General features: G+C 37.0%; 1 protein-coding gene across 1 annotated transcript in view; it reads left to right on the plus strand.

Annotated features, from left to right (window-relative positions):
• The window catches only part of ASCC3 (activating signal cointegrator 1 complex subunit 3), a 4,485,173-nt gene that overhangs the window by 3,234,562 nt on the left and 1,231,748 nt on the right, over positions 1-18,863 (plus strand). The window contains exon 21 of the mRNA XM_044069284.1: positions 7,824-7,922. Coding sequence (XP_043925219.1) covers positions 7,824-7,922 — 99 coding nt within the window. The remainder of the gene's footprint in view (positions 1-7,823; positions 7,923-18,863) is intronic.

The following is an 18,863-nucleotide window of genomic DNA, read 5'->3' on the forward strand; positions in this document are numbered from 1 at the left end:
CATATTTAGTGTTGCAATTTCCACCCCTACTGTAAATGTATGTCTGATTAAAATTGTCTAACTTACAACCCTCAACCTCATTTATGCAAAAGCACTGGTTGCACGCTCCACATTTTTTGGTACGAACACTTCCCTTATTTTTATCTTTATCACTTCTATGAGTTTCCAACAACTTCTTAATGTTGAAACCAGTCTTGTAAACAATCTTAGGATGTATACCTACAACTTTCAAAATATAATCATCCCTCGTTGCCAAATTCCAATGTTCTTTTAAAATGGCTTCTATATAATCAACGACAGGTGAATACGTAAGTACACACACTAATTTACTTGGTTCAAGCTTTTGTTTCATATTATGTATGGTGGCACCAGCACACATATTCCCTAATAATGGTACATATTTACTACCCCATTCACTAGTAACATATTTGACTACATCATTCAGTAGTCTCAATGGATACCCCCTTGCTATAAACATGGATTTAATGAAGTCCACTTCTTTCAACATAATTCCTTTTGTGGACGACATGCGGGCAGCCCTAATACACTGCCCTTTAAAAATGTTTTTAAACATATGTGGGGGATGATTGCTACTGAATTCTAAATAGTCATTGGAGAATGTCTCCTTCCTATATATTCTGGAAACAAACCCTTCTTCCCCATGACTAATATATGTATCCAAATAAGCTATTCCGTGTGCATTTGAGATGTAAGTAAATTTGAGAAAATCCGTCATATTATTGATATAACCAGTACATTCATCAATCTTATCAATAGGACCTTTCCAAAGTACAAATAGGTCATCCAAAAACCTAGTATAATATACTATATACTGAAAAAATTCTGATTTAAACAAATATTCGGACTCCCATTCTAGCATAACAAGGTTGGCGAATATGGGAGCACAAGATGCGCCCATCGCCACGCCCCTTGTTTGCCTAAAAAATTTGTTTTCAAAATGAATATAATTATGATCTAAGACTAACCCCTTCATGTCTGAAATAAGACAAATTCTGTCCCATTCAAAACTACAGTACTTTCTAAGGCTACTGCAAAAGTGTTCTAATCCCAAATCTCTAGGAATGCATGAAAATAAATCCGCAGCATCTATAGTTATAAACATAAGTTTACTGTCCCATATTTGAGATGACAACTGCCCAAGAAACATCCAAGAATCTTTGATAAGATGTGGAATATTATTGTATATGGGCTTTACCCACTTGTCAATAGCCACTCCTAGTGGGAAAGTTTTGGATCTACTACCCGAGATGATGGGTCTAAAGGGGGGGGGGTGTTAAATTTTTATGTATTTTGGGAATACCAACTATGGTGGCTAATATCGGGTATTCCACCTTTAAAAATTGATATGTCTCAGAAGTAATTCTATTGTCTAACCAATATTCCTCTATTGCCAAATCTATTCGTTTGTAACCTATATTAATTTCATTGAGGGAAATTGCATCATAATTTCCAGATTGATACAAGATGTTGTATATTTCACCAATATAATCCATTTTATTATATAACACAATCCCTCCCCCTTTATCAGGTTTCATCAACCTTATCTCATTATTACCCACATATTTTGACAAACAACTACGTTCTTCATCAGTTAAATTGACTTGTGCACCACTTTTAATATTTTTGTCAGTCCTATAGGTGTTATAAAATCTATAAATATCATTGCAGACCATTTTCTCAAAATTCGCCACCATCGTATTACTCTGTGGTATATACGTGCTTTTCTTTTTAAGCTCTTTTGAAGTCAATTTTGTGCCTTCAATATTATTATCTTGAAACTGAATAGCTAAATTTAACCTTCTACAAAATAATTTTACTTCTAATATGCAATCCACTAAATGAAAGCTCACTGAGGGGATAAATTTCATACCTTTCGAAAATACCCTAAAAAAATCATCAGAGATATCTGAATTAGTGTAATTATACACATTAAAGCCATTTTTAGTATATATTATGTTATTAATAGGTGTATCTTGCTTGGCACTAATATTAACTACATCATCTATGCAATTATGGGTACATGCCATTCCATTACTTACAACATTATCTAATATAGTGGCAACTTCTTTACTAACTTCACACAATCCATTAACTAAATAATTGTCGTAAGTAGTAACTTCATTGACTAAATTATTGTCATATGTAGTAACTTCATCATGACTATTTCCTGTACATGCTATTTCATTACTAAGGACATTTTCTAAATAAGTGACAACTTTTATGCTAGCTTCACATGGCCCTTTAACTGAATTTGTGTCATAGGCAGTAACTTCATCACTTGCCCTATCTATCTTAATCTCCTGTTTCCTTGTCCATGTGTATATTTTGGTGGGGGATAAAACCTGCCCCCTTGAAAATTCAAGTTCCTGTCCAAATTTCTATGTTCATTTCTATAATGCCTTTCCTCATCATCATTATGATGGTATTCGGGCCAAATATATGCCCTATAATTGGCATACTGTTCAACATCTCTAGTAATTTTCCTGTGTTTCCTGTCAAATATATTAGCCGCTTTACGTTCTGCTGCAATGAACTGCTTGTCATACAAATCCTTCCACTGACTAAACTTGTCATTATTAATGATATCAGCATTTAATTTGTCCACTTCCTGTATTAATTGGGACAATTTTTCATCATTTTTCTTCATCAACAATTTGATATAACTGAACCCAAAACTGTCAAACAATTGATTAAATTCTACCCTAGTGTCATTATTCAAGTCAAGCCCTATTGGTATTTTAAAAAATCTAATGCCTTTCGGAACAATCTGTAAAGCAATACATTTGTCAAAATAAGCATTTTCTATCTTAACATTTTTAATAGCTATTCATTTTTTACCCACGGAGTAAATTATATCCCTTATCTGTGGTTTCGTACTACTCAAATATTGTTCACTAAAGTGACATGGATCAGGTCTATCATGCTTTTCAAAGTTATATTCATAATCATTGCTCAAAAAACGATCCAAATGACCGTTCAACACTTCACCATTTAATTTGTCCACTTTATTAACTTTAAGCTGTTTGGAAGGGTAATTAAAACCCCTTTTGTTGATGTTAGGACTGGAATATTTATTAGTTAACTCAGTACCTTGGTTTTTGTCCTGTGCCCTGGCCATAGCAGAATAAGTTTTTACGGGCAACGAACGCTTAGGACGAGCCCCAGTCCGCTCGGCCTCGTCATGAGCATGAAAAAGGCTGAAGTCAAAGGTAAAATCGTCCATGGAAGGATTACTAACATTTAGATCCTTCTTACAACCGTAAATATGCTCTTGTGGTAATGAAATACCTTCGTCTCCAGGTTTCCCTTGTCCATTCGGTATTTCGATTTGAGTACTGACATCCACACGTATATGGTCCGCCTCCTTACCAACACGAATGGTTTCCCATCCAACTGACGTAGATTGTAGTTTGTCCCCAGTGATGACTTCATCATTGGAGTTAGGGACAAGGGTATGACTCTTCACAAGTTCTAATAGTTGTGTAACCTCGTCTCTTAAAGCTGTAACCTCCATACGGATGCTGGCAATTTCAGCAGTTTCCACTTTGTCCGATAAAGCATGAGCATCTTCGTTTGTATTATCCATATCAGCACCGACCACAACTACTCCTCACCAAAGCCGACAACGTAAATAAAAGACACACTGATACTGGAAATACTACGCATACAACTCAGCTCGAACAGTGGAACAAAGAGTTTAATTCCAAAACAAATGTCACCAACAGGTTAAGCGCTTTCATCTGACTAGCAGACTTCATCAGAACAAACTTAATTAAAACTTAATTCATTAAATACCATAAATTTTTTTTGGCGCCAAACACATAAAATGAATGTCTTAAAGAAGAAATGATTGTCTTAAAGAAAAAATACATACAATTCCTACACTTGTTCATATATTATATTTCTAATGTCCTAATATAAAAAAAAAATGATGGTATTTAATGAATTAAGTTTTAATTAAGTTTGTTCTGATGAAGTCTGCTAGTCAGATGAAAGCGCTTAACCTGTTGGTGACATTTGTTTTGGAATTAAACTGTTTGTTCCACTGTTCGAGCTGAGTTGTATGCGTAGTATTTCCAGTATCAGTGTGTCTTTTATTCATGTTGCATATATTGCGTAGAGTCTATCTGGTAAATAGCCAACAAAACATTTCAGACCGTAAAGCAGAATAGGCATTGAAGAATAGAAAAGATGTAGCATGATTTGGTTCCCAGTGATGTTTTATGAATGAGTAATTAAAGTAGGATGTTCTCAAGGTATTGTCAGTATTTGCTTATAGTTAGTCTGCTCAGAAAGGATGGTCTTACAAAGAATGGACCAGTTATTGTTTCAGCTTGGAAGGATACACTGTGGTCACCAGGGTAAAAGTGCCACTGACAGACCATGTTTGAGAGTACTGATGTTAGAGTTGGGGATCATGGTCATTTTATCCTCTGACCATCTGTTTGAAGTTTGATAGACATGGGACAGTTATAAGAGAAAGAAATGAGGCAGAAATTAAAAAAAAGTCAAATGCTGATCATTTATTTATTTATTTATTTATTGCATTTGATTACTGGGAAAGTCCACTGGGCCTGACAAACCCATTTTCAGTGGAGGCCCGGGGAGAAAAGCTCCACGATTATATATACAGAAAATTTTGAAACAGTACAGTAAAATTATAATTGGAGAAAAGCTGTACAGTTATTTGCAGACAAAATTTTCAAGACAAATTTTAAGACAATACAGTAATCATATGTAGTCAACATTATATACAATACAGGGAATAATAGACATTTAGGGACATAGCAACTATTAGATTTTACACAATGAAGATGAGAGTAAGAGATCTCCAGAGGTGACAGGCAGAGAGAAAGGCTGACAATCTGAAATAGTGATAGTTAGGATAGAGAGAGGAGAGCTAGGGAGAGAAGAAGAAGTGTATGGCAAGTGGTATAGGGGAAGAAGAGATAGTAAGTTGGGAGGGTCAGGTTTTATGGTTATTGGTATAGCTACAGGAACATATCCATTGTGTAGTGAGATGAGATTTAAGTGATTTTTTAAAAGTAATGGGATTATTGATTGCTCTAAGTCCAGGGGGGAGATTTTTCCATAGCTTGGAGACAGAAAAGGAGTATAACATATGTCCAGCGGAAAGCTTAGGTTTATCGACATTTAGTAGTAGTTTATTTTCAGATCTAAGTTGCCAGTTTGGGTGGTAGATGGTCAATAAACTAGTGAGGGATGGACAGGCATCAGAGGAATAAATAAGTTTGTGGGCAATAGTAAGTTGTAGATATGCTAGATGTTGGGAGAGTTCAAGCCAGTTGATTTCTTGTAGTGTAGTACAATGATGGGTGGAGAGTTTAGCATTGGTGACAAATTTGGCAATTTTGTTGTAGCATGAATTTAGTTTGTTTTTTTAGAGAGGACTGTATGTTTGTAAGGATTGGTGCGCCATATAGGAGGGTTGGAAGCAAGTATGCTGAGGTGAGAGCATGTTTTGCCAGAGGAGTAAGATTGTGGTTATGTCTATAAAGGGATCCTAGTTTCTGATGGGTTTTTTTGATGTTATTATGGATATGAAGGTGTCCCACGGTAGTGGTGCTGCAGTAGCGTTGTCGCCTCACAGCAAGACGTTGTCCCGTTCGATTCTCAGCTAGAGCATCTTCTGTGTGGAGGCATGCGTGAATGGGCGTGCCCTCGTTGAAGGTTGTGCGTCAGGGCTGGTAATTTGGCACGTAAAAATCCACTACCAAACATTAGCGGACCGGAGTTCCACTGTGGCGACCCCTAACCAGGGTAAGCCGAAAGACACAACAACATTATGGATATGAAGGTCAAAGATTAGGTTGTCATCAATGGTGACACCAAGCAGCTTAGTGTTGGGGACAACATCTATGATAATTTTGTTTTGGGACTGAACAGTGAGTTCTGACTTACTTATTGGGAAGTTTTTGGTTGGAGTAAAGATAAGGAGTTTTGTTTTGTTGGGGTTTAGGGCTAGATGGTGCTGGGACATCCATGATTCAGTGGAGGAAAAAGCTTCTTGGGTAAGCTGTTGTAGTAGGGAGGAAGATTTGGAGGAGCAGATGATAGTGGAGTCATCTGCATATTGTATTAGAGTAGAGTTTGAAAGACTAGTATGGTAGTCATTGATAAATACATTGAAGATGACATGATCATCATATTCTTTTCTATATGTAGTTATCAGCTTTATGTTTGATAACTGGGTTGACTGGACAGCACAGTGCTCCACAGTTAGAGATACTGTCTCACAACACTTGGTTTCCCAGATCAGTTTTCTGGCACGAATGCTATATGTACAGAGTCTGCATGTGTTTCCTTTATCCACATGGAGTTTTGCCAGGGTATGTGCTATCCTTCAAGGTTCAAATATGTGCCAGTAAGTGGATTGATGAGCATTTAAATTGCCTGCTGATACATGTGTGTGTTTGTATCTGTGTCTGTATGTAAGAGGTGTGCATTTGTGAGTATGTGTGCATGTCCTGTTATGCACTGCCATCTCATACATGATTATTCATTTATTTGTTAACTGGTTAAATGAAGTGAGACTCCTCAGACATTTTTTTTAGTTATGGCTCAAACCACAAAAGCAGTGTGGAAAGTTTAATGTAGCCAGTAAACAAATGTGTTTTAAGGAAGTGGGAGAAAATAGGAGTACATAGGGGAAAACCTACACAGAACAGCCACAACCCAACAGAGGCAGTGCCTAGAGGTCAGGATTTGAGCTCTGGACCCTAAAGCTCTGAGGCAGAGATGTTACCACTGAATCATCTTACTCCTCATTGAGTCTACCTTCCAAACCCTAAATAATCATAGGTAAGTGAGCTGCTATTAAGTGTAATGATTCTCTGCAGTAAGCCCATTCTTTGCTGGTTTAGACCTTACCTCTCTCACAACCCTGATTTGAATGCATCAGGTACTGGAGAGTTAATGAATGAAGAAATGAATGAATGAACAAACTGCTTTGACATACTGAAGCCAAAAATGGGCCAATTTCCACCACTAACCAAGACGCAGGAGCAAAATACAGTTAGAGGCATGCTGTGCACATTTAACAGTAAGAAGCTTTTCTCATTTGTTTATTAAACAAGAATTCACTACAGTTTATACATCATTGTTTTAGATTGCATGGTATAGTTATTTTATGTATAGTAATACTGTATATTCCTTTGGTATAGACATCAGCAGCACTTGCATCTATAGACAGTTGACAAAATCCTATAAAAACATAAACCTGATAAGTGAAATGATCCTTCATGGACCCTTTCCAGTCACAACCTAGGCTGCCAGGTTAGATAAATTATATTATTTATATTAACAATTTAGTGCAGCCAGACAACCCGCATGTTTCTAGGAGATTTGAAGAAACCGTTTTAACTGGTCAAAACTCACAGAGGTATGATGTGAATATATAAACTCCACACAGTTAGAGACCAGTGGTAATGACTAAACCATGGCCATGGGACCTGAAAGATCTTCCTGCATTACTGAACCATCAATGGTGTCTGTCATAAACTGTACTGTTACACAGCTACTTGTTTATTATAAGCTTTAGCTGCTGTTTTAATTAAAACAAAATGAGTTAATGCAAGGAATCATCTTATTGTACTCCCCACTCCACCATCCTACATTGTTGTACTTGCAGAAGTATTCCTGTATAACTTTGTGCATCATTTTTTTATATGAATACCAGAGAGTAAAAAAGTCACACAGGCAAACCACTTAGTAAAAACTACAAGAAAAAGTTGTTGTACATGAAATTACCATAATAGAAACTTGTGTCTTTATTTTGTTAGGTCCATGGAACTATGGGTGAGCCCTGGTGGATCTGGGTAGAGGATCCTACTAATGACCACATTTATCATTCTGAGTACTTCCTTCTTCAGAAGAAACAGGTGAGTGTGCAGTTGTATAGCAATGCAAAAAGGTATACTTTGCATTAACTGTACTGAGCTCTCATTACTTTTAACCCCTGTCTTAAGATGAGCAATGCAAAGGATTTATCGTGCTGCCTAAATGTAATCATTTTATTTTGTATTGCTTGCATTGTATATTAATGTCAGTGGGTGTTCTTGTTATGTACTGGGGACAGTGTACATCTGATTAGTTCTTTTCTGCCTTGCCGTGTGTGCGAAGCAAGAAAGCAGTTCACATGCCGGGTCGGCCCAGCCCTGAATTATTAAAAAATTTTGCAAATCAAGTCTTTTGAAAGCTAAGTACCCATTGGGGAAACTTTTCTTCTGGGGGGCAAAAAATACCGCGCAAGATTTTCATTCCCTCTGCATTTCCTTGCTAGCCCAGACCATTAAAGCGTCGGCGGAGTTAAGCCAACACGAGGACACCATGTGCCTCTACCGACACCATGCCAAAGCCAACAGAGGGGGGGGTCCAGCGAGGTGCCTCCGCCCCTGCCTACCTCATTGACACTGGCGGTGTCTTCCTTTCTCTGTGGTCGCTCGCTCTCGCCCCACACCACTACAGATACCACGAAGCCACTCTTGGTGGTGAATCAAAATGTAGACAGTTTTTCATCAAGGTCACTACTAAGTCTAAGCAGCCATGCATTCTAGAAACAAACATGAGGGCCCTTCTCCCAGGCCCCATGCCTAAAAACATTGATTACTTATCAGGGGTCAACCCCCGGACAAAAGGCCCCCAGAGAGAGGAAGAACCCCTTCCTCTGACCAGGCTTCCATTATTTCATCCCCATTTGGATTCCTCATTTACCTTACTGCATAGGGGAGGGAACACTTCCACTGGGAGGGCCAAAGGTACTCAGAAAGGATAGGGATTTTCTCTTGCCCAGCCAGCACAGGCCTCTGGCTATCCCTCCATACTAGGACATATAGATTTATGTGTGTAGGAGGCCCCTGCCTTAATCGATTCTTTACCTCAGTCAAGCCTCAAGCCTGACAGCGGGTACTGGACTCACACCACACACATTTTATACAAAAAAGCCACAATGACCCAGGAAACTATCTCACAGGGCCCCAACAGGGCCCCAAATTAAGGCCTAAACCCACATTACCTTCGAGAGAGATTCAGATCCTAGAAGAAAGGGAAAAAAAAGGTATACAGCTCTGCCACCTTAACCATGAGGGCATTAACTTGGAAGTGCAGGCAGGATTGCATATAGTGCAGAAAGTGGGTAAAACATACCTTGCAATGTGGTTTTTCTTCCCCATGCTGGTCTGGCTGGTAACATTGGACCTCTCTCAAGCATTTACTGCATGTCCCAACCATCAGAAAAAATTGCAGAAAGATACCTCAGATTTCTTGCAGGTTCAACCATCAGTTCTGCATTGTCCTTTGGCTTATCTACTGTGCCCAGAGGTATTCACGAAATGCCTGGCATCTTGCCTACTGCTTCAAGGATACAAATATAATAATATATTTGATGACTGCTTGATCCAAGCGGACAGCAAGCACATACTTCTGAAACATCGTTGTTGAATTCTGGGATACACAGTCAACAAAAAAAAATCAAGGCTAACCTCCTCTCAGAAAATAATTTTCCTGGGTGGGTGCCACACACACACACACCAGATGGCCCACACACACACCAGAAGCAGGGGCAACAAACTCAATACTTCAGAACACTAGCAAATTTCACCAGGCTGACTGCAGGCCTGAGAGTGGACTCTCTCTTTCAGTTCTGGCCAGACACACAGCACCACACTCCTGAGGCCTGACAGCATTCCCCTCCATGGACCCTACCGCTAATGCCTCTTCTTGGAAGATTCCTAACATCACACACACCCTACTCTCCAAGCCTCTATCAAAATCCATGCTCCTCTATTATTTCTGCAGAATACAACACTGATCCACCTTTCTCTCACCCCCTCTTAAGAGAAAAAGCTGACCTTGCCTCCTTTTGAGCCAGCTGCCTGTCCTGAAAAAGCAGCTTTTTCTGCTATCACCTCAGCTCATAGGGTATCGGAACTACAAGGTTTCCTTTACAAACAACCCATCCTTATGCCAAAGGTGCAAAGGAGAGACTACTACATGCTCTTGTCCTATGCTATAAGAGCTCAAGGGAAGCCAATTTCCAAACGGATAGCCCACTGCAGCTTTTACTCTTCTTTTTCATGTAAAACTGTACCTACCTATTCAGTTATGACTGCAGCTGTATGCACGATGAACATAGTACAGTTTTGTACCTACCAAAATGGCCTCGGCTGGTTCTTTACCTATGGCACACTGCACTGGGAAGAAGAAGAAGACAACCGACGCCGGACCTAGACTTTGGATGAATTGACATCAAGACCCGCTTTGACGGCAGGAGAACCTTTTCTCATTCCATATGTATTTTCCTGCTTTTCCTAAAAGTTACTATTGACTTGTTTCCCGCTCTCTTTTTCAAAGCACACAAAATGTGGGAAGAGATCGAGAACCAAACAGTATCCAATCCAGCCATCCACATCACGTATGTGACAGTCCAATCCCTTTCCACTTTACTACGGTTGTAAACCGCATAGACTTCTGGGCATCACACTGATACCTTCTAGCCTTAATCTGGACTGCTTTTACAGCAGTCCGGATTTGTAGAAACTAGTTTTCTTCCCACACCCTCATATTATATATTTCTTTACTCCATTATATGTCTCTAATTTCCATTATCAGGAAAATAACTTATTATTCTGCCCATACTAAGTAAACTCCTTCTTACTTAACTACCTTCTCTTAACCATCATCCTTACTTTCTAACTGAAAATCCTTTTTCTTTTAGACATACTTCTCTTATGCGATTGTTTTCTCTATATATTTATTCCATAACCAGCAATGTTTTTATTTCTTATCTAAATGTAACCTTAATTTGAATTTGTCACTGTTTGTTGTTAAATGTTCTAGATTTCTCTGTAACCTGCATTTTAAGTGTTACTAAATTTTTTTTTTTTAACGTGGAGCTTTTCTCCCCGGGCCTCCGCTGAAAATGGATATGTATCCAGTCGGACTTTCCCGGTTAACAAATGTAAAATAAATAATAAAATAGTTTTTCTTTTTTTTAACCTGGAACTCACCAAGCATGTGCAGTTCGAGTTCCGGGATGGATTTTAACAGCGAGTCAGTCAGACTCACAGCTGCAGCCAGCCAGTACAAGAAATGAATAAATATTTTTTATTTTTTTTAAATGTTCTTTCTTTTTTGTTTTTGTTTTTCAGCTGGGGGGGGCTGCAGTCCTGCAGTCCGATGGCATGAACCACCATTGTGAATGGTGAAAAGATAATACAGCACACAGTGATTGAAACTATAGATTTATTTAGGGACTTGGGTGTACAGGTAGATCCAGTTTTGAGTTTTTCTTATTGTATCAACCAATTTGTTAATGATAGTCATAGAACTATATGTTGTATAAAAAGATTTATAAAGTCTAGGAAATCAGAAATGATGATGTCATTGTTAGTCACATTAGACCCAAACTTGAGTGTGGAATAACAATATGGAAACCTTATAGGAAAACAAGCATGAGTAAACTGGAAAGAGTACATCGGATATATACCAAGGGCATCCATGGATGTGAAAATTTAACTTATTATGAAAGACTGAAATATCTGAACTTGTACAGTTTCTCATAGATATTTAATAGGAGACCTTATTCGGGTATTTTGGGAATTTAGAGACAACTACCTGTGGGAGTGTTTGAGGTTATCAAAAAGTAATAGAGAATCATCAGACAACCTATGTAGAAGATTCTGTAGGAATGACAAGTGCACTAATTGATTCTCTAAGAGAGCAGTTGATGCATGGAGCTGACTACCAAACTACATTAAAACAAATACTAGCGTAGATATTTTTAAGAACAGCCTGGACAGTTATAAGAACAAGTATTTTGGTGTATTGTCAGACTAGAAGGGCATTAATATTCATGTTTGAAATATTTGTATGTATGTATATATGATATGGTTGGTGAGGTGTTCCTACAGGTGGACTACAGTATACAATTGTAATATTAAATAATGTAACCATGCATGTACAAACACACTCATATGCGCTCCTTCCCGTCCCCCTCCTTGTAGCAGATAACATGCTGTTGCTGCATTGTTAGCCATCTGAGGACAGTAAGACTGTTACATCAGAAAGCCTGCTTTATTTTGAAGAAGCATCAAGTGTTATGGGAGAACATTGGCTCTAGACCGATTATCACTGTTGATGTGCCATCCTGACCCCATGTGCAAAATGGAAAAAAAGGGATTAGGGATGGATGGAAGGATCTTAAAAGGAAAATACCTTGCCTAAGTTTAAACATTTCATCTTAATAAACTAATTGTAGTTTTGTGCAGTTAACATTTTCTTTACCTCATTCCGTGGTGCATTCTCATTTGAATCTGTGATGTTGTTTTTTAGGAACCAGTGAATCATTTGATAGCCAGATGCATGAATCAGTAGATGTGCCCACTTTACTGAAAATGCTGATTCCTCTGACTGGGTCACTGAAAGAAGGGATTTCTCCTTATCTTCATGTCTAAACAAAACCTGAGTTGTTTACAATGCTAACAGGAGTGCAGGAGGTACATCCTCCTGCAAGAAAATTGTGGTGGTTTGGGGAGCACCCCACCCATAGCACAGAACACATTTTAGTGATTGCAGTTTCAATAACACAGCTTCAGGTGAAGTGCATTACAACAAAGTGCTTTCACTCAACTGCCCTAAAACTGTTTTTTCTGACTTGCTGTCCTAAAATTTGTATGATTATCTGACATCCCATCTGGGATTAGTACTTCTTGAGTGCCATGATAGGCTCTGCACCCCCCCTCCCCCAAAGACAAGCACTGTGAGGCATTAATTCATTGTGGCCTTTAAAGCATGCAGTGAGGAAAGAGTGCAGGGGGGATTCTGAGATGTGTAGAAAAATATTTGCATAGCAGAAAATACAAGTATGTTCTGTATCCAGTCCTCCCTCTTTCTATTTAGACAGTTGGTGAACTCTCGATGTTTATCATTAGATCACTGTTGTATTAGCCTAAGCTGCATGGGTTTTATACTGCCAAATATATGACAACCGTTCAGTATTCAAAGCCTTGAGGTCACCTTCAGTGCACCCTAACTACTTAAAGGCTCTAGGATAGTCATATAAGGTCATTAGTTAGGGTTGCCAATATTGTAGAACTTTCTTGCTATTGAAATACTCTCCTTTTGCAAGATTTCAGGGTTTGATGGTTATCTACTGCTTCTCCAAGGCCAGGTAGATAAGTAACCTTCTGGGAAAAACCTAATCCTCCCTTGCCAGTAGTCCCTTGCTGCCACAAATCTGCATTTGTTCTATTCTTTCACTACTGGAGCCACTCTAACAGTTAGTGTAATTACTTCTGTTTTCCTTTATCACTGATATTCTGAAGAATGCCCACCTTGAAATATTTTCTTTGTCAAACTCATATGCTCATTTCTTTCCAAATATGTCTCTTCTAGCTTTGCTGTATTGCATTCTGCATTTCTTAATATAATTCAGTACTCTTTCTTTTTTGTCTATACATGTAAGGCCATTTACATTCCAAGCTAATATGGATAGTGTAGCCATTATGATAAAAAATTGTTCCCACCTATTATACATGTCAGTTTTCTAAATGTGTATTTCCAATATTCATGTTACATGCACATGCTAATATTTGGCAGGCTGATCTTTTATACAGTTGTTCCTTCTCATCTCCATTTTACATTCACAGTCACATTTTTTGAGACTTTTTGTTTTAATGAAAACTCTTAAACAAAAAAACACATTTTCAAAACTCACCCACCCCCAATTAACTTACAACAAATACACAAAACCATGTACAACTTCTAAAAACGAGGTTTAACCTTCCAGATAGGATCAACTTCCCCAAATCAACAGATGCGCACACTGGCATTATCTAACCTAAAATTAAGGTTATACATACAAAGCACATGCAACAGCCTGTGTTCCAACTTACACTGATTGCTGCCTCCTCTTTTATTATCTCTATTCCCCTCCCAGATGATTAAGAAAAACTGTGATATTTCTTAAAGGAAGTGTTTATTTTAGCTGTGACTTATAAATGTAGGAATTGTCATAATATATTTTTGTCAGGAAACTTGTTTACCATCTACTATAAAATTTGTGAAGACAACTTGTTAAAAAAAAATCATTTTTATGAAGTAAAATTTTACGTAATTCTTTATGCTGCTGTAGTTAGGGGCTGGGAAAAGTATTTTTAGAGGTTGTCACTGAATTATTTTTTTTACATAAGTGTGTTTTTTGTCAGGATATTCAGTGACTCATCCAGGCTCTGCTAGCAACATTTCAGGCTAATAGACAAAATGTAAAAAGATGAATGAATCCAGTCAGGAAAGTATGGAACACCAATGTTTAGCGCTTTCATTCACTTTATTTAATGTGAACTTGATCAGAAAACAACTCTCCCAGACACTAAAGCACTTTATATAATAAAGCTGTAATCACATGATCAATGATGTCAAAAATTAATTACATTCATTAAAGTAAAAAAATATATAAAATATAATAAATAAATCAATTTACTAAATTATGTTAAAAATATATGTATAACAATGTATGTACAAAATAAATATGTATATAAATGTAAATGTACAGATGAAAATCTTACATTTATTTTATTTGTAAAAAACATTTTATGTTAACTAAGTCATTCAGTCCTGGAGCATGGTCAGCTCCTAAATATACTTGCCAAATAGATTCTTTACATTCCAAAAGAAGTTTATTATTGCCAGTAAATAAACTAATATCAACACTGTCTAAGACAGAAAAAATAAACTTTTTTAAAGTTAATACATTCGGTCAAATGTTTACCTAGTGCATTTGTCATGTCCTTTTTTTTAATAGCCAAAATGTGTTCACTAATTCTTTTTTTAAGGGTTCTTGTAGTCATCCCAACGTAGTAACTAGGGCAGGACTGGCACTGGGCTAAATACACTACCATTTCACTATGACAAGTGTAATATTTCTTAGACCAATGTGTGATGTTAAGATGTGAAAAATGAACCGAAGATGAATTGCTTAAAAATCTACATTGCTTACAATGATGGCAAGCATAGGTGCCCTTGGTGTTAATATTTACTTGTTTGTCAGTAGCACATTTATCTACTTTCTTCTCTAATAAACTCTTCAAATTAACAACTTTTTTGAAGGTGAAGTTAGGTCTAATACCCACTACTTTAACTAATTCCTGATTACCTAACACTACCTTCCAATTTTCAACTATAATTTCTTTAATAATCCACATTTCATTAGAAATGGGCAAAACAAAAGCGTTAGTGAATTCTTTGCTTACAATCAGGGTATTGTTAGTAGAAATGGTTGAATGAGTAGTCAAAATAGGATCAACTTTGTTCTTTCTCAGGACCATAACTTCGCTTTCAATAGATTTTAACCATGAAATGTGGTAGCCTCTACTCAAAAAGAAACCTCTCAAAATTTTAATCTCATCATGAAAGGTACTATCTTGGGATGTTAATCGACTTAGCCTGATATATTGTCCCTTAATTACTCCTCTTTTCATATGTAGTGGGTGTCTACTTTCTTTATGTAAGTACTGGTTGGCAAATGTAGATTTTCTATAAATATTGCTAGTGAATTTTTTGAGTTTAGAATCATAATGTAAGTTCAGATCAAGAAAATTTAGATCCAATCCGTAACCACCCAGTGAGAATTTTAGGAAATCGGTGGTACTGTTTAAATAACTTACAAAAGTGTTGAACTCATCTAGAGTACCTTGCCAAAGAAAAAACAAATTGTCTATGTAACGACGATAAAAAATAATGTTACTTCTATAGCAACTGTTATCTATAAAAGTACTCTCCCAATTTGCCATAACCAAATTTGCATAAGATGGAGCCACTCTCGCACCCATAGCTACACCTGAAATCTGCTTATAAAAATTCCCATTAAATGTAAAAAAGTTGTTGTCCAAAATTAGTTCCATTAGGGTACAAACAGTGTTAACTTTTGAGTTGTTTAAATTACTATATTTAGTTAAATAGTCTCTCAGATGTTCAATACCCTGGTCTTGATCAATACAGGTGTATAGAGACTGAACATCCAATGAAGCCATATGGAAATCTGTACTAGATGGTTTTAAATCCCTTAACAATTCTAACAAGTGCCAAGAGTCTCTTAAATAATAAACAGAACCTTGAACAATGGGATTTAGAATATAATCTAACCAAATGGATAGAGTCTCAGTCTTACTAGCAGAAATGATAGGTCTAAAGGGGGGGTTAAACATGTTTTTCTGTAGTTTTGGAATACCAAACATAACAGCCATTTTTGGATATTCTACCTGTAAAAAACTGTAACTCTGGTAATCTAACTCACCTTGACAAAACATCACAAAATAATGACATACATTTGAGTTTCTGACTTTGAATCCTTAAGAAAATGTATGTTAACACAAATCCTGTTACGCTAGCAACTTTCTAAGTTTATAAGAGCAATATTTAAAATCGATCCCTATTTTTGCCCCCCCCCCCATTTTGTGGGGCATTATCCAGATTTCTTTCACTAAAAGGTTTAGAGGTGTGGGTTTAGTTCCTTGGAAAGCCCCTAAAGACCTAGGGTTAGGTATGTCCTCTGCATATGTTGGAGAGTCCCATCTGGACATTGGAGAACCACACTTGTAGGTCTTAGAAGAGGGAATGGTTGATGGTTTATCACCTAGCCGAGCTAAGATACCCAATTCCCATACTAATGTCCTTGTATTGAGACAGTCTGTTTCTAAGGAGTCTCCTAGAAAAATGTAACAGTTAAATATATGACTTTCACAGTCTCTCTCTGACATTGGACAGGAAGACTCATTAGGCTGTTCTAAGGGTTTATGTCAAGCTGTTAATTCCTTAAACTCTGATTCCTCACAGACTATTGAAAGAACAAGAATTGCCTTCCTTTCTGATACTGATTCCCAGTCAGAAAACAGGGACTGGACTAGAAGGGGGTTTCATCTGTTAATTCTGCTCAGGCAGTTAATTATGATTCTGAAGACTCTCTAGGAACTATTTCCAAAATAAAATAATTGTTTCAGTGGGAACAGAGTAAAATGTCAGTATCTCAAAAAAAAAAAATATGTATGTATATTCACTTTAGAACATCGAAAGCCCATAACACTGAAATTCAAAACATTGAGACCAAAATCTTGACAATTTAAAACACTGAAAATTCAAAACATTGAATCCCATAAAATTGAAAATACATAAACCAACATTTAATATATGCCAACACAACTACATACAGAAACAAATAAAAAACAAACCAGATAAGACTTCTCCAACTGTAAGCAGGGGGGCAAACCTCCTGCACCCCTCCCACACATTCTGCCACTTAAATATATCAACTCCAAGATCGCACTAAACGGAACAAAATGGCAAACGTACCATTCCGCTCTTCATGACTGCCTGTTTAAATAGTAAAAAACTATCCTCAACCTTCTCTTAGAAAAATACTATTTGACTGTTAAAACATTGCACATGTCTGTATATCTCTCCGATACTTACCGGAGTTTCATAGGTAACCTCAATCATGTTCCCTTCTTACTGCTACTACAACATTACACATCTTAGTGTAGTGCGATCTTGGAGTTGATAAGTTGGATACAGGAAAGCTTGCCCCCCTGCTTATATTTGAAGAAGTTTTGAATTTTCAAGATTTTAGTGTCAGTGTTTTGAATTTCAATTTTATGTGTGTTTGATGTTCTAAAGTATACACACACACACACACACACACATATATATATATATATATATATATATATATATATATATATATATAATCTCGGGACTCTGAATACGAAAGAACAGAATCTCGAGATTTCGTAATCTTGAAAGGTAAAAAAAAAATGTAAAAAAAAAGATTTAGACAGGTGAGGGCAAGCCCCTAAATATACCAACTCCTAGATCGCACTACAGTGGAATGAACGGCAAAATTACCATTCCACTCTGGATGGCACTATTGCCATTCACTCCATTGTGGTGCAATCTCGGATTTGGTATATTTAACTTGCCCAGAAATTTTTTTGTTGTTTTCTATATTACGGAATCTCGAGATTCTGGTCTTCAGGATTCAGAGCCTCGAGATTCCATAATTCGAGATTTAGTAGTGATCCCATACATATAATATATATATATTATATATATATATATATATATATATATATATATATATATATATATATATATATATATATATACACACACACACACACACACACACACACACACACACACACACACACACGGATCCCTAGCAGAAGCTTGAGTTTTCAGAACCTCAAAATTGATATGTGCAATAGCATATGAACAATTTTCTCAGAACTCTAACTTTGGATAACAACAAAAATCTACCATTTTTACATTTTTGCAGGGGAGCAAGCCACTGTGCACCCTTATAATATATGCCAACTCCAAGAACATACTACAGTGGGGAAAAAGGTAAATTCCCAGATCATCACTGTACTGCGTTCTCTATTCAAAAGTTTCTAGTTTTCAGAAAATTGTTCGTATGGTATTGCGCATATGAATTTCAGGTTTCTGAAAGCTCAAGGTTCTTATAGGAACCCTTGTATGATATTTACACACACACACATTATTAAAACTGGATTTTCTTTACCCTGCAGTTGTTCCCCCCCATTTTACCAATATTAGAAGATGTTTTCTTAACAGATTGCAGTATACCCTGACAGCCAAATTCTTGCCCCTAAATAGTCTGATAGATTATATGACGTACCTCAGATGCAGAGATATTTAATTTCTGATCTAAAATCTCACTCTGCAGTGATGTCTTTGAGAAAACAATCTGTTGGCAATCCATTTGTGAATGCTAATCATATTCCTTCTGTCAAGAATGGGGAAGCTTT

The sequence above is a fragment of the Protopterus annectens genome, chromosome 1.part0 (assembly GCF_019279795.1).
Source record: "Protopterus annectens isolate FY-2018-M chromosome 1.part0, PAN1.0, whole genome shotgun sequence".
Classification (NCBI taxonomy): Eukaryota; Metazoa; Chordata; order Ceratodontiformes; family Protopteridae; genus Protopterus; species Protopterus annectens.